The following is a 14885-nucleotide window of genomic DNA, read 5'->3' on the forward strand; positions in this document are numbered from 1 at the left end:
GTAATGCCATTAAAATTTGTCATTGACCAGGTCAAATGACTACTTATTTAAAATGATTGTGTGAAGTGACTTCAGTTTGAATTAAGGCCGTTCCAATTTGCAATTGGACCTTCTTTTGTGAGGTTATGACTCTCGATAAAGCCAATTTTAAAGATCCCCTCCAGATGTATTATGACTTATACAAATAGTCTACTTGGAACAATGTCTGCCTTATTTCTCAACAACAAAAAAGGTATCATTTCGACATTAAAATCTTTTAAAAAAGCATCTACGCATTTTACATCAATAAAAATTCCAGAACCGATGATTATGCAAATGTTGTTCATTTCTAAAGTGTTCCTGCTGGACACAAGATGTCTCCTCCTTCACTGTTAAGTCCATTCTCAGTGTGTGCACTGGTGGCTTCAGGTTTCTACATCATACTATACAAGTTGCATACTGGATCAGGACTGACTTTCTAAACTGTGATGTAAAAAATCACGCTTGTAGGCCACGCCCCTTAAAATCTGAAGTTCAGTGAGCTCAGAAACTTTCCACTTTCAGCAGATAAATGTGAAAATATCCTTCTAGAGTCAAACTCTGCACATACATCGCCCTGCACAGTGAACATCTAACATCACACTGTAGGAAGGACAAGAAAAACAGATCTGAGTGAAGGGGGACATTAAGTAAACAGAGTTCAAGTGGGTTTACGCTGCACTTCTTCAAATGTTCCCTCAGATATGTATTCAGATTAAGAGCATCACACACACACACACACACAGACACATCAGGAGGCATTCAATGGATTTATTGAACTGTTCAGTCCCTTGACAATCGGGGGAAATTACATGACAAATTCAAAAAAATCCCACAACATAACAAAAAGTCATTATACCCACCTGAGATCAGCCTGTCAGTCAAAAACACACACACACACACAAACACACACACTCTCTCTCTCTCTCTCCCTCTCTCTCTCATTCACTCTCACACACTCGCACTGCTGCTGACCTCAAACCTTATCTTACCTGAACTTGTCCATCCTCTACGAATCAAGACTTACCAAGTGAGGCGCCTTGCCAAGTTAATTTACTACAAACAAAATTCAGGGACAGAACATGGACTGTGTTGGTCGGGTGTTCTCGTACAATTCACAGTTACCCCCCCCCCGAAGAGTCTGATAAAAACAAACCGAGTATTAACCATTACCGTGACTTTTGTTTTCTAATCATGTGGATCAATTTTATAACACAATTGTAACTTGGAGGAGGAGGTGGAGTGGGAGTCAGGACATCACAGCAAGGCTATTAACATTACATCACACAGGAAACGTCCCCCGTCTCTCTCTCTCTCTCTCCCCCCTCCATTAACCCACAGGGCCCCCTTATCATGGACGAGACAAATATCCTGTTGTAGGTTTGTGGTTCAGTCATGGGTAGCTTGGGAGTGGAGGCTGAGTTCACCTGCACTGCAGCGACTTCAAATCGAACACAAGCTTTACATTTCCTCTCAACATGCTCTGCTGTGTCCTTTAGAAAAAAAATTATATACATGGCAGACAGCTGAAGCAGAAAGAAAAGAAGCTGTGGATTTATGTGGTGAACGGAGCTTATGGGCAAAGGAAGTAAGGGAGGTGGAAGACACAAACCTGTCAGCTGGACGGGAAGTTAACTGTGCTTTTAAAAGGCTGCGCTGTGATTTTACTGCGTCAGCCATTTTAGGAACCTTATTTATTTATTTTTTAAATGAAAAACGGGGGGAAAACCACAGGCCAACTCCCAAGCTGCGCATGAGCTTTTACAGTACACTGAACTAGACAAAGTCACACATACTCCTCTATATCAGGGACTGGCGTTCTGTTGTAGTTTGCTGGCTGTGAAGACATGTAAGAAGAGCACGGGCGCACAGTTGCTCGCTGTTACACCAGAGTTAAGACTTGCGGGGCGAGGGACATGTTATAGCATTCTACATCAAAAGTTCCAAGTTCCCTAAAAATGTAAATAAAACCGAGGAGAAAAGAAAAGCACAAACAAGAGTCATCTGTGCAGGCGGGGATGAGGAAGGATGGAGGGAGCAGTCAGGTCCTTCGAGGGCGAAGAGCTGCCTCCTCTTCAAGGCCGGGAGGAACAACGCGGGCCTTCGCAGGGACGAGCCAGTTAACACGCCGGGTTGTTGCACCCCTTTCCTCGGCCTTCCTTCTGCACTTCCAAAACGAAGCGAGCGTTCCACAGAGGAGGAGGAGTAGGAGGAGGAGAAGGAGCGGGGGTCGGACGATGAGGAGGGAGCGCTGGATGGGGATGAAGGCAGGGCGTGACATGTGGAACGAAGGGGGGAGCAGTCTCATTCGGTGGCCTTGAGGGAGAAGGAGAGCTTGGGCCTGGACTTGCCCTTGCCGAGGATGATTTTCTGCTCCTCCTTCTGCTGTTTCTGACGGTCCTGCTCCAGCTTCATGCGCTCCTCGTGAATCTTTCTCTGCTCCTCCACAATACGCAACTGTTCCTCAGCCTGTCGGAGAGAAAGCACGCAGCACAAACAATAAGGTCAGACAGGGACACTGGACCAAATCCCTCGAGCCAAGTGCCCACAAACTGCTGGCATTTTCTTTACCCCCCCCCGTTTAAGATCCAGCATCACTGTGTCTGCTTTTCTTTCTTTTTTTAGTGTGCAGCTGTTTGATACAGCTTGTCCAAATCAAGCCTGAATCAAATAAACACTGCTTTACAAATTAGACAAACTTAAGCTCACATAGCCAAGAGGAAAAAAATAAAACCCACTGGATTGTTAACCACGGCTGATAACCATCAGTTCAGAGCCACTCAATAGAATAAGTCCTTGCCAAAGGACTATTAAGTTATTCGGTCGTGTTGTGGTGTGGTGAAAGCCTTGAGGTCTCAATCAGTGGAGGACAGATATTTGTAATTAAAGACACATAAGGGACATTAAAAGCACATAACCCAGACATGATGCGCGTCTGTTTTTCTTACTGGACTCAGTTCATAGGAGTGATGTGATTTATCATTGGATGCGATCAGGACAGTTACATTTATGTTTTAAAATAATTGGGATATAAATATAACGTGAATCGAGGAAGAAAATAACTTGTGTTAGAATGTTACATAAACACATTATCAAGATTAATAGTGCTAGTGCTTTTTTATGTGTTGAGGTCGGCATGCAGAAATGTTTAAATTTAGGGTTATGAATTTGACAGAAATGGGAGAAATGCATCCAGAAACAGGCAGAAAAGAAGCAACGGTTGTTCAGAGAGCAGGGCGTACCAGCTTGGCCTGAGCCTCGGCGATCTTGCGGTTATTCTCCTCCAGGATTTTTTCCAGCTCCTCCCGCTTAGATTTTTCTTCTTCCTAGACGGGTGACACGGCTCCATGTTAGCGCACGAACAGGCTACGGCCACAAAGCACTTTATGTACATACATACACACGCTTGCCCTCTAATTGTCACACGCACTCGCCACCAGCACACATACGCACGCACAGCTAACTCATTACACCACAGAGAAGTTTGTTTAGCCTCTCACATATGACCACACTGTGGCATTCTTTGCAGTCAGCCTGAATTGTTTTAAAAATACAAGGGAGGGGGGGGACCAAAAAGCATAAAGAAACTGGGGGGGGGGTGAACCCGCTATTTTTTGTCCCTCCCTCTACTGCTGTTATTACCCTCCTAGATAAATTACAAGCTAAGCCACACCTAGGGCACTCACTGCATTATTGTGAAAGACATTAACATTTAAACACAAGAATTTAAAAAAGGGGGAAAACCCACTCATCACATTCATAAATAGAAGACAGATATAAATGACAGACAATACAATCTAGAAGAAAAATACAATTGCTGTTTTTTTAACAATCATTATAAGCAAGAGAAAAAAGGATACAAATAAAGGAGGGAATAGTTTTGGCTCACCAATGCACGTATACCTACGCATTTTCCTTGCCTGTGTACCTACACAACTGGTGAAAGCATTCGGCATTAAACGGTTGAATATTTACTGTCTCGTCCGGACTGTGTGGCCCCTGCAGAGACAGAGAAGCGCTCCTGGGGTGGGTGGGTGGGTGGGTAGGTAGGTATGGGGGGATTCTGCCGTACCGCGCCCGCGGCATTCCTCTTTATAACTCTGATCTCTGTATTGCTTAACCTGCGCCTGCAGCCACAGCTCACAATCTGTTTGTTTTTTTACGTTTTTCCTTTGCTTTACAGTGGCTCAGTCCCCATTGAGACGATAGCAGAGTGAAGGAGAGTACAGTGCAAAGTGGTGTCTGTGTGTGATCGAGGAGGACCGGACCACGGTACACTTACAGTACAGGACACAAGTCACAGGTGAGCTGAAAGGCTGCAGGCCAGCTCAGGTCAAGTGCTAGTTAGGAAGGTGGTGAGTTGTGTTTCCAAAATAAAAACAACACAAATGTATTTAAAGATAACAATATCAAACTTAGCAGCAACCCTATAGGAGAAGCAAGTCATGAGTACACAACACAGTACATTTGTTGTTCTAGGGAGAAAAAGCTCTTTAGCTGTATAAAATAATGAATATTAGAAAAATATAGATATTAACAGATAAAGGTGAAGTCAGAGATAGTTAACTGTGTCAAAACAGGAAACAGGAAATGTAGTGGTCCATCATAATGTATCCCCGAGCAGAGGCTTGTTAAAGAGAAGGTAAGGGCGGGTGGTAAAGAAAACCTGTACAGGACAAACTGTCTGTGAATTAAACAAACGTGATTAACATTTCTACACATCAAATCTGAGTGAAAATGTCAGAGAAAACAGACAGAACGTCTCCAGCCATGTTTCAAAAGCTCCTGTTAGAGGAAAGATTGGACTGGTGCCCTGTCGCTGGCATCTAGCTGAAGCTTACTCAGCTGAATACTTTAAGGCTGACCTCGACCTTTTGGTTACAGAAGAGCCTTGTTAGTTCTACCGGTCCTGTCGGTAACGGTGTCTAGGATTGAGAGTGGGAGATTTGGAAAGAGCAGAGTGGCAGCGCACAGACAGAGCATAAGGCTGGGGAGGGGTGACCGAATAAGTCCAAGTAGGTAAAGGAGGCGCGCTCAGACTACATTTCTCATCCTATTAGTACCGAGCCACTGGCTGCTCCCTGCCTGTGCGAGTCGGGGTCACTAGGCTTTAGCTGCCCCTCTCATTCACAATACATTATTACTGTAGTGTCAACAAACCCTCTTTTTCTTAATGACGCCTGGGGAGGTGGGGCAGAGGGTTTGTCAGACAGCTGTCTACCTTTACTCTCTAAAAAACGCAAAAGGGAAAGACAGAAGCAAAGAGGTTTGTGTTAACTTTAAAGAATCCTGAGACGGTTCCTTTAAAAGCTGTGTGATAAAGGCCGTTAGGGCTTCTGAACAGAACTCAAACTAAAGGCTGGATAACCCGACACATAAAACAACTACGTTACGCTTTTAAAAGGGCTGTCAATTATAGGCATTTGGGAAAAAAATCTTAAATCGGTGATGTACAGAGACGGTGAATGTATAACAGAAATGTCATCTTTTAAAAAAAAAAAAAGAGAGACAGCTCTTTATTACAGACATCAACAGAGATGCTTACAAATATGAAAGCAAAAAATCAAGCCGGTCCAAAGTTATGGTAATGAATGAAGTCAGTCAATTTTTGTAACCCTGCCATGGCAAAACTCTCACTGGGAGGTTAGGTAATCCTTTCGAGACGCTAGAATTAACAGTGGCAATATTCACGTTCCACCTTTAAATATGAAACAGACAATCGTCATCCTTAAAACCAAATTGCAGCTTCAGTTCCAGCAAGACCCTGCTGTTTAAAACCCAAATTTCCATCTAGCTCGGTGCAAAAGCTGTTAAATGGCTCCAAAACAAATGTAGAATAATATATGTGTATATATGTATATATGTATACTGTGAAGCCACAATTTTGTATTAAGTTCCTTTTTTGTGATTCATTTGCAGCCTTGTTCCCCACTGCACAGTGTCTCATCTCACATATTTGAAATTCTTAGAAAATATGAATAGTTTTATTAATATTAATTAGAAATTTTTGCTGCCACATCTCAGTAGATAAACATACCTACTACTGATGAATCAAGAGACTCTCAAACTGGCAGGGTTCCTCTTGTTCTATATACGATGTTTGCTACGTTGTGTGCAGACAAACACTCTCCCATTAAATACAGTGTTTCCCTGCAGGACGGCCACTTCCAGGCTCTGCATCCACCCTCCCCACAGTGAAACTTGTACCATGGCTAGATTACGTTCTGAGAAGTAAATTAAGATCGGGTGGGAGGCCCCTGCACCTCCACCATGTCCCGTAGAAAGGCACCAGTCAGAGCAGGTGACTGGGAGGGAGATGGGGACAGGGGGGTAAGGGGTTGTGGGGGTATGTAGGGGAGGGAGGGGCTGCGTTCCAAACGACCGAGCGTTACCTCTCTGGCCTTCTGCGCCGCCAACTCGGCCTGCCGCTGCCTCTCCAGCTCCTCCAGCAGCTGCCGCTCCATGATGCGCTTCGCTTCCTCGACACGCCGCAGCACCTCCCGCTCAATCTCGTCCTTCCGCTTCTCCAGCTCCTCCTCCACCCGCTTGGCCACGAGTTCCTCCACTCGCCGCGCCGTCTCCTCCTCTATCAGCTTCTCCTCGATCTCCTGCTGCCGGCTGAGGATGGAACGCAGATATACAGAGGGACGGGTTATAGGAAATTGGGGATAGAGTGTATTTATCTTAAAGATGATCTGATACCAAAGACACAAATGCAGAAACCAGAAAGTGAAACACTCATTCTTCTGAAAATGTTTTAGAAATGCCCTACGAGGCATGAGCAACAAACATACCTCAAAAACAAGGAAGTATCTGTCACTTCTAGCTTTTACAGCATTGTTTTGTCTTTGAGTTCCTAGAAAAGCGCTCTGTAAATAAAACATTTATTGTTTCTTCATTCTGTAGCTCTCTCAGTGATCTCCATCATTTAAATGACATGTGGTGTCACTGCGATTAACATTTTTGCCATTGGTCTACAGTGAGCGTAGTGTAGTTTCCCCACTGCTTTGGTGCTTTAACAGCGTTGTCTTCGCATCTATTTCCACTGTGCCCTCACAGCGGGGTCGACCACAGGGCCATAATATTGCGGGTCACTCCCCGTTGAGTGCTAGAGCTCACAGTTAGGCCCAGCGAAGGAGAAGGGCCCAGGCCCAGGCCACATGTGTCCTCAAGACAAACAGATTGGTGCAATATGTGGGATCATGCATGAAACTTAACTTAAGTGCAGTTTAAACCGTCACTATATCAATCTGTGAGTAGTCACATAGTTTTACATTAAAGTTTGTTTCACTTCTTTTCAACAGTAAAGAGCCTAAAAGTGTCTGGTCTCTTCTGCTGTTAAGATATAGACAAGTCTGTTGCTGTGTTAGGATATAGTTAAGGCAATCTAAGAGTGGGTGATATGGATTTAATCTTCCATCACTTTATATTTAAAGTGACATTACAATGCAGTGAGTGAAATAGAATAAATGTGTCAGCAGCGTAATGCTAAAATGAAATGGAAAGTGTGTGCACACAATGAACTGTGATTGGTGGTTTCATAGGTGTTTAATAGTAATTATTAAATCTAAGGAAGACTCACAGATTGAGTGACGTTTATAAAAGCACTGATGTTGGAACTTCCTCTATCAGGCTATTACCCCTGTAAGGATGAATGACCCCATCCAGTACTGTGGCAGACTGAAGGGTTAACGCAGATGGAGGTCACCTGTCATCCTGTTTGCCTGTTGAAAATGCTTTTAAATTGTTCTTTCTTTTCTCCAACGACACTATGAACAGGAAGCTATTAAGAGTGGGGAGGTGTGTTGTCACATCGCTTCTGGCTCAACTGTAAACACACAACCTGCCCTCCTCCCTGGGTTTGATTTCATCCCGTCAGCCACTGGGAAACCAGAGACCTTACCCAACCCAGGCCCAGGTCCTTCCTTATCTACCAAGTCTCTGTGTCGGGATATTTACATTTGTATGCTTGGTTAAGTGGCCCTGTGGCTATTAGGCAGTAAAAAAAAAAAAAAGGAGCTACACAGGAGGCCAGGTGTGGGACTGCGGCTCAGATCTCAGGTGTCTGTGTGCCTCTGGCTACCCCACACACACACACACACACACACACACACTTTCACAATAACAGCTTCCCTGTCAAACAGACAGAACCTGCCTGCAGACAATAAGCAGGACGTGGGCATTATGTGTGGCAACCACTGAGGGGCTTTAAGATGCAGAGATGTGACAGTGTGAGGACATTGCTGAAAGGCTAACTGACCGAGTTAGATACTATAAGCTCGCATTCTTGCATGCATAAAGTATGTAAATCTGTCATCATTAGCAAATATAATATCTATAAAGTGGGTTGTTTTCTTACGCATATGTAAGACTGCTACCAGATATATTGTCCATAATGATTTATGCATGGATTTTAAATATCTACTAAAGTACTTTGAGGTAGGTTATGGGGTATGGGGCTTAAACATGCTTATGTAATCAGAAAAGCACCCCAATGTTTGTGATTGCTGCTCAATAAAAAGCACTCACAGTATCAGCGATGATCGATTGATCATCCAAATCATCATCAGATTGACTGATGGTGAAAATAACTGTACATAAGTGTGTATAAATAAACTGTATTAAACTTATTCTGACCACTGAGCCACAGGTTGACCCGCAGAATCAGCTCTACGTCACTTCCTTACACCAAGGACAATGTAATCAATCGTATCGAGACAGAAGTGATTGATGGACAGAACTGCAGGGGTGATCACTTTTACTTGTGAACACCACCACAGCAGAGTATAGAAAGTTATATTAAAAACCAAATGGGCTCCATAATTCAACTAAAACGTGAGACGCAAACCCTTCCTTTAACAGGGTGAACATGCCCCTGTGGTGCAGCGGTGGGGCTCTAACAGGGGCCACAATGTTCCCTGTGCAGCCAGGGCCCTGCGCAGCGTTAGCATTAGCTTGCAAAGAGACACACACACACACACACACACACACACACACACACACACACACACGCAGTTGGCCTAGCATTTAGCTTAGCACACATTGCAGTTTGTAAGGGCATCGTTATGTAACGCCGCAGGCAACCAGGGGTGGGTGCGTTAATAATAAATATATACTCACATCTTCCTCTGTCTTTCCATTTCTATCCTCCTCTCCTCTTCCTCCTTCCTCTGCTTCTCGTCCAGAGCGTTCCTCTTGCTCAGCGTCCGGCCGAAGATGTCGATGCGCTCCGGCGGCGAGGCTGCTCTTTCTCTGCGGGACGAGGCTGTTGTAGACCGGGAACGAGAGCGAGATTCTCGGCGGCGGTTCCTCTTCGACTCCCGGGACTTGGACCGCTTCTTGGACCTCTCCCGGTCTCTGGACCGCGACCGAGACCGGCTCCGTTTCTTGCTGTGCTTGCTGCTTTTAGAGTGTTTGGACCGGGACGAGCTGCGGCTTCGAGAGCGGCCCATGTTGACCACCTCCACCAAGTCGAGCGCTTACACCAAACTACTGTGTCTTTATGGCTGATATTTGTACAGTATCTGCAACTCCGACCCACTCGCTCCTCTTTTAGACTTGTTATTTACAATAACTGACCAAGTGGACTCGCTTCAGCGGTTCTATTTTGCAGGAATAACCATTCAAAAAAACTGGTTGTTATGTTGCCCCTACTAACTCGCTATAAAGAAAGATGGCGGTTTGTCGAGTTTGTAGTTTCCCAGCAGGCACCGCGGCGTTCGGTATTTTCCGGCGCGTCTTCGGGATTTCCCAGTCAAAAACCGAATGGACAGTCCCCAAACTTGCCTTCACTTTGTCAGGAGAAATAGTGATAGATCATTTATCAGTGTGTGGCTGTACTGTGTGGTTCTGAAGCAATCTGTAATAAAAATGTGTGTTGTTATTTAAATCCTACCGCCTGGCATGAGTTATGGAGGAATTAAAGCCTAATGTTTGCACACAAATAGCACATTTATGATCTGAAATTAATACACAGTGCATACAAATAACACATTTGTGCATTTGAAGTACTCTTAAAATTTGATTTTGTCCCTATAGATGCAATTTAAAGCGAGCAATTGTGCAAACAAGAAGTACACATTAATATTGTGCATGCACAAATAAACAACAGGCCTAATAAATATTTTATCCAATGTGTAAGGCAAACTGTAGCAGTAGGAACTGAAGTCACAGGTTGTTGTGGGTCAATTAGGGAGGAGCACACAGAGTTTTGGCAGCACTAGCAGCTGTGTTTGGCATTGAGTATACACTGGATATTGTTTCAGCTGTACCAGTAAATTTGGCTGTTATAAAGTTTACATAATAGTTTTCAAAGCAAAGTGAACAGTGTTAGACATTGTATAATGTAATCCAAATAAGCTGCTTGTGTAGTCATTTTTAAAATCCCCCTATTTTAAGCCTCATCTGCTGCAGCATCTATGCGCTCCTACTTAATAGAAATCAATAACTGATCAAATCAAAATCAAATCAAGTTTATTTATATGGCACATTTAAAAGTGCTATACAAATTAATGTAAAGAAAAAAAGGCCCATCACTAAAATACAATATATATATATATGCACAAATGTAAAAACAGAGACAGAACAAGACAATATAAAATAAAAAATACTAAAGCCCACTAAGAACAATCATAAGCCATAGAAAACATGTACTTCTTGAGTTTTGTCTTAAAATTGTCAAGGGAGTGGCAGTGTGGCAGAATGAAAGCGGAGGGCTGTTCCAAAGCTTTGGATGATGGGAATGTTTTTGAAGTAGTCCCCCAACTCTGGGAGTGTGTCAGAGAAGGTTCAGCATTACATTCTCCCAATATTACCATAAAACATGGTTAGGTTACATTCTTTTGAAATCCCGCAGACAAAACAACACGTTAGAAATTGAGCAAAAAAGAGATTTTTAAACTAATCTGGCTTGCCATGTAAATCCCCCAAAACCATATCCAGCTGAGCTATATATCTGAGTATGTATTGTATGAATTCATTTGATACAAAGTCAAGAGGTAAACATTCACAAGAAACACTAGAGTGTCACATTAAAAACAAAACAACAGTTCTGTTGCTTCCAGTCATCTTTAACCTCAAACTATTCACCGTCTATGCTACAGAGTAAAATGATATTACAGGGTGCAGAGTAAACTGTAATGGGTAATTGCATGTGTTGCTCTGCCGCCTTTTTCAATTTTTGTCCCCATTGACCTATACTTAACCTTGCCTGTGTCCATTTTTAAATGTTGTTTTCACACACTATCAAGGCTAAAATGATGCTTTTTTATCAGAGCCTGTAAATATAGCGACAAGTACATCTGATAACCAACCAGCAGACAGAACGAGGGAGAAAAAAATACAACTTGACAATGACACAGTCCTGCACTAAAAAGACTGCCATCCCACTCTGGTAAAATGAGGCCATTGTGATAGCTCTCCCCGGAGTGCTGCGCTCGAAATAAACTGGTATTACTATATTTAAAAACACATAACTCAAAAGCCTAGTGAATCAGCTTAAAAAGGTCACACCACTCAAGCTAAAAATGAAAGTTCTCCAACTTCAAGGATTTTTTGTTTTTGTCATTTAGTTTTTTCTAATTACCTGCAGCTTTCAGCATCTCTGAGTCTAATTTTAGTAGAAAGAAATGATTTGTTCACATGGAGTCACACTGTGTGCAGCTTCAATTGTAGATCAAGAATACTTTTAGTTGTTGATAACGGTTGTCAGATGAGTCACTTTCATACTCACACACATGAAAAGGGCCTTTGTGTTGAATAACGTGCATTCATCCATGAGCCTGTATTGTCAGATTGAGTGTGAGCACCACCACAGAAATACATATTTCCTCAGAATTAAAGCAAAGAGAGAAATGATGTGATTTTAGAGCCAGAAATTGAGGGCAAGTCTTGGTTTATCCATCCAGGAACAGCTTCGCCTGCCTGCCCTCCCTCTCTTTCTTATTCCTCTGCTCCAAGCCAAAAGAGTCAATTTTCTGTAACTTGTGGTTGTGTTTTATTTTAATGATCCACAAATTCTGTTCCCGGAGATGAGAGAAATCGGCATTAAAGAGCCAGAGATGTCTTGTTTTTCGCTCGTGTAACGGGAAGGGAGAGGTGCTTAAAGCCCCTTTTGATGAATAATAGAAAATGTTTCATGGAGGTGGAGAGGAAAAGAGTTCCAGTGCGGCTCTGGTGGGAAAGTAAGAAGCCCAATTGGAGAAGCAGTGGATGTGTAAATGAAAGAATTTGCAGAGTTTGCCTGTGTTGCTTCTGGGTGGTTCGGGGTGAATGTCAAAGGAGAGGCAATAACATGAGAGGGTAGGACGGGGTTGTTAGAGAGGGTTTCAAAGAGCCCAAAGAGCAGGTTTCGTATTTCTCTAATCCGTATCTGAAAGGGTGCCATGCAGAGGTAATCTCAGGAGAAACAATTTGGATATGTCACTAATAATCACATGATGTCAAGGCTTAAAGGTGTATGTGTCACAGGAGCAGCACCTATCCCTTTGGTTTGCTTTACTTGGTCAGATAATGTGTCACTGATTGGCAGTATCAATTTAGAGGTGAAAATCTGAGATATTTCATAAAATGACGACTATAATACTGCATGGCTCTTCACTAGGGCTGTTAGTTTACAAAAATCTAGAGTGAATGAATGAGAACAAAAACCTAATTTGTTAATATAATGCAGTTATACTGAAAGATGTTTCATTCATTCACTGCCTCAATGTGTGACGAGCGAACAGGTGACTCATCAACCCGATCCCTCTCCCAGCTGCTGTATTTGATTGTTTAAAAGCCAGAAAAGAGCTTCAGTTCATTTACAATTTTCCATCTAAAATGATTTTGCTCATTACTTCTCAGATTTTGGAATCAGGTTTATGTGTTCAGCCAGGCTCACAACTTTTCTCAGTTTTGTCTCAACAAAGAGAACAGCAATGGCGGATTTCCTGTTACAGGCAAATGTATAGTCTCAGTTTAAAAAAAAGAAAGCGCAGTAATAATCTGAAACAGCAGGGCACTGTAGTTTTTAGTAAATACAGAGTAAACAGGAGGAAATGGTGCATTTGTTGGGAACTATTTTCAGCTGCGGATTAATACACATTTGGTGCTCAAAGACAGAGCAGCTAGCTTTAATCAAATAGCTGTCTATCTAAACTATGTGTTGTAATTTAGGAATTTATAAAGCCACTTATTTCATTAGGAACTAAACAGGATTAAACCACTTCCTGTTTACATGCATCCAGTGCCACAACAAAGAAGGTGTGTATGTTGTTACCTCAGTAATCTCACCAGTCAACATAATTTCAAACAGCACACAGTTTCTCAGAAGGCATTCACAAGTCTGGAAAATATTACAGTTCCCCCCCAATACCAAATCCCTTGAAAGTGTTTTCAGCACACTGTAAGTCATTCTTGGAAAGACTCTCTAAGGACTTCTAACTTGTTCATGTAAAGATTTCTTATAATTCAAATCTGAGCTTGAACCTTTTCAGGAATTATAGATTATCCTTATAGAACTCAGATTTACTACATGCTAAAACCCAAAGAAACAGAACTCAGCCCCCCCGCCTCAAGTTAATCAAAAAGTCCATCCCTTTCACATTGTGTGATCAAAGTTGGCCCTCTTCTTTCATGGGCACTTTTCAGGTCTCCTGACCCTGCCCCGTGGTTGCTCTTCAGGGGGAAAAACACTTAACAAACACAGGATCTCTTTTAAAAAGCCCCGCCACATTGTCACATTGTCATGTTGATGGCCCAGGGGTCCTGGCATAAAGAGCCATTGAGGAGGGGGACCTGAAAGCAAGCTTTCCCCCTCCACTGCCCTGAATGAGAACAGTTCTTTCACCTCGGGCTGGGTATGGGAGAGGTAAGGAGGAGAAGGAGACAAAGGGGGAGGACGGTGGAGGTGGAGATTTCAGGAGAGTGAGGAGATTGAGGATGTGGAAGAAAGGAGGGGAGGGGGTAGTTTAGTCTCCCTGTACTGCAGCACTGACCAGGGATAGCTTGGAAACATACACCACTTCCTCCCTGCACCAATCACTACAGGCTTATTAAAGCTTTTCGTCACTTTCCTTGAGTCACCTTTACTTTATATTGCACACTAATGATATAAATCACTGTGTATGACTTTTCCTCATTATTTCAACAGACTGTGATTTAAATGCAGTCTCTGGTGTACCAATTATTTATTTACTGTCTGAGGTTAAACAATTACTCATTAATTCTTACATAGTTGCAGTGGTTGGGGGGGCAGAGCTTCATACATGATGGACTTTATGAGCTTCTCAGACTGCATGGCTAATGCCGCTGGTCCACTGCGATTTGACCACGGGACCTGTGTTGGGCTGGTTCCAAATTATATTCAGTATGGGTAGGGTATTGGGAGTTTTCAGAAAGTGTGAATTGTGAAGTGCAGGGAAAATGTAGCTTGCTAGTTTTTGGACCATCATCAGTCAGTCTTTCTAAATGGGTCAGTTCGGGTTGGGACATTTTGGACAAGGTGTATTCCTTGGCCATGTTTCACTGTCCTCAAGTCCCTTTTGGATTGGAGTCTTTTGTTTTGAAAATCAATTTATGCATGTTGGGTTTGGGTTTTCCACAGGTCCCATTTAGCTATAGTGAAACAGACCTGTCAATGCCAAAGTTATCAGCTAAACTGTTATGAGTATGCTTGAGTTACATTAGTGGGAACTGTCATTGCGGACTGGCACCTGGTGTCAATGTGGAATTGCAACTCAACAAAGGGTAAGGCCATATCCATATTGTGGCTCACACACTGGTCTTTCTGTTTATATTGCTTGAGCCGGTGACGCACTTGCTTTTTACCACGTCGCGTTAATTTTTGAGGACGTGCACAACCGTCCAAACAGATTTAAGATACACGT

General features: G+C 42.9%; 1 protein-coding gene across 1 annotated transcript; it reads right to left on the reverse strand.

Annotated features, from left to right (window-relative positions):
* Window positions 1–775: 775 nt before the first annotated feature.
* arglu1a (arginine and glutamate rich 1a) lies at window positions 776–9712 on the reverse strand. The gene is made up of 4 exons (XM_051404277.1): window positions 9139–9712; window positions 6411–6636; window positions 3261–3344; window positions 776–2487 (listed from the first exon to the last, which is right to left on the reverse strand). The coding sequence occupies exons 1-4, from the start codon at window positions 9468–9470 to the stop codon at window positions 2323–2325; spliced, it is 807 nt and encodes a 268-aa protein (XP_051260237.1). The 5' UTR covers window positions 9471–9712; the 3' UTR covers window positions 776–2322.
* Window positions 9713–14885: the final 5173 nt, after the last annotated feature.

The sequence above is a fragment of the Dicentrarchus labrax genome, unplaced genomic scaffold, assembly GCF_905237075.1.
Source record: "Dicentrarchus labrax unplaced genomic scaffold, dlabrax2021, whole genome shotgun sequence".
NCBI lineage: Eukaryota > Metazoa > Chordata > Actinopteri > Moronidae > Dicentrarchus > Dicentrarchus labrax.

Coding starts and splice junctions, on each gene's coding strand:
- arglu1a (XM_051404277.1), bottom strand. CDS start 9,470: ATGGGCCGCTCTCGAAGCCGCAGCTCGTCCCGGTCCAAACACTCTAAA. Junction 3,345..6,410: donor CGGCGCAGAAGGCCAGAGAG/GTAACGCTCGGT, acceptor TCACCCGTCTAG/GAAGAAGAAAAATCTAAGCG. Junction 2,488..3,260: donor CCGAGGCTCAGGCCAAGCTG/GTACGCCCTGCT, acceptor TCTCTCCGACAG/GCTGAGGAACAGTTGCGTAT.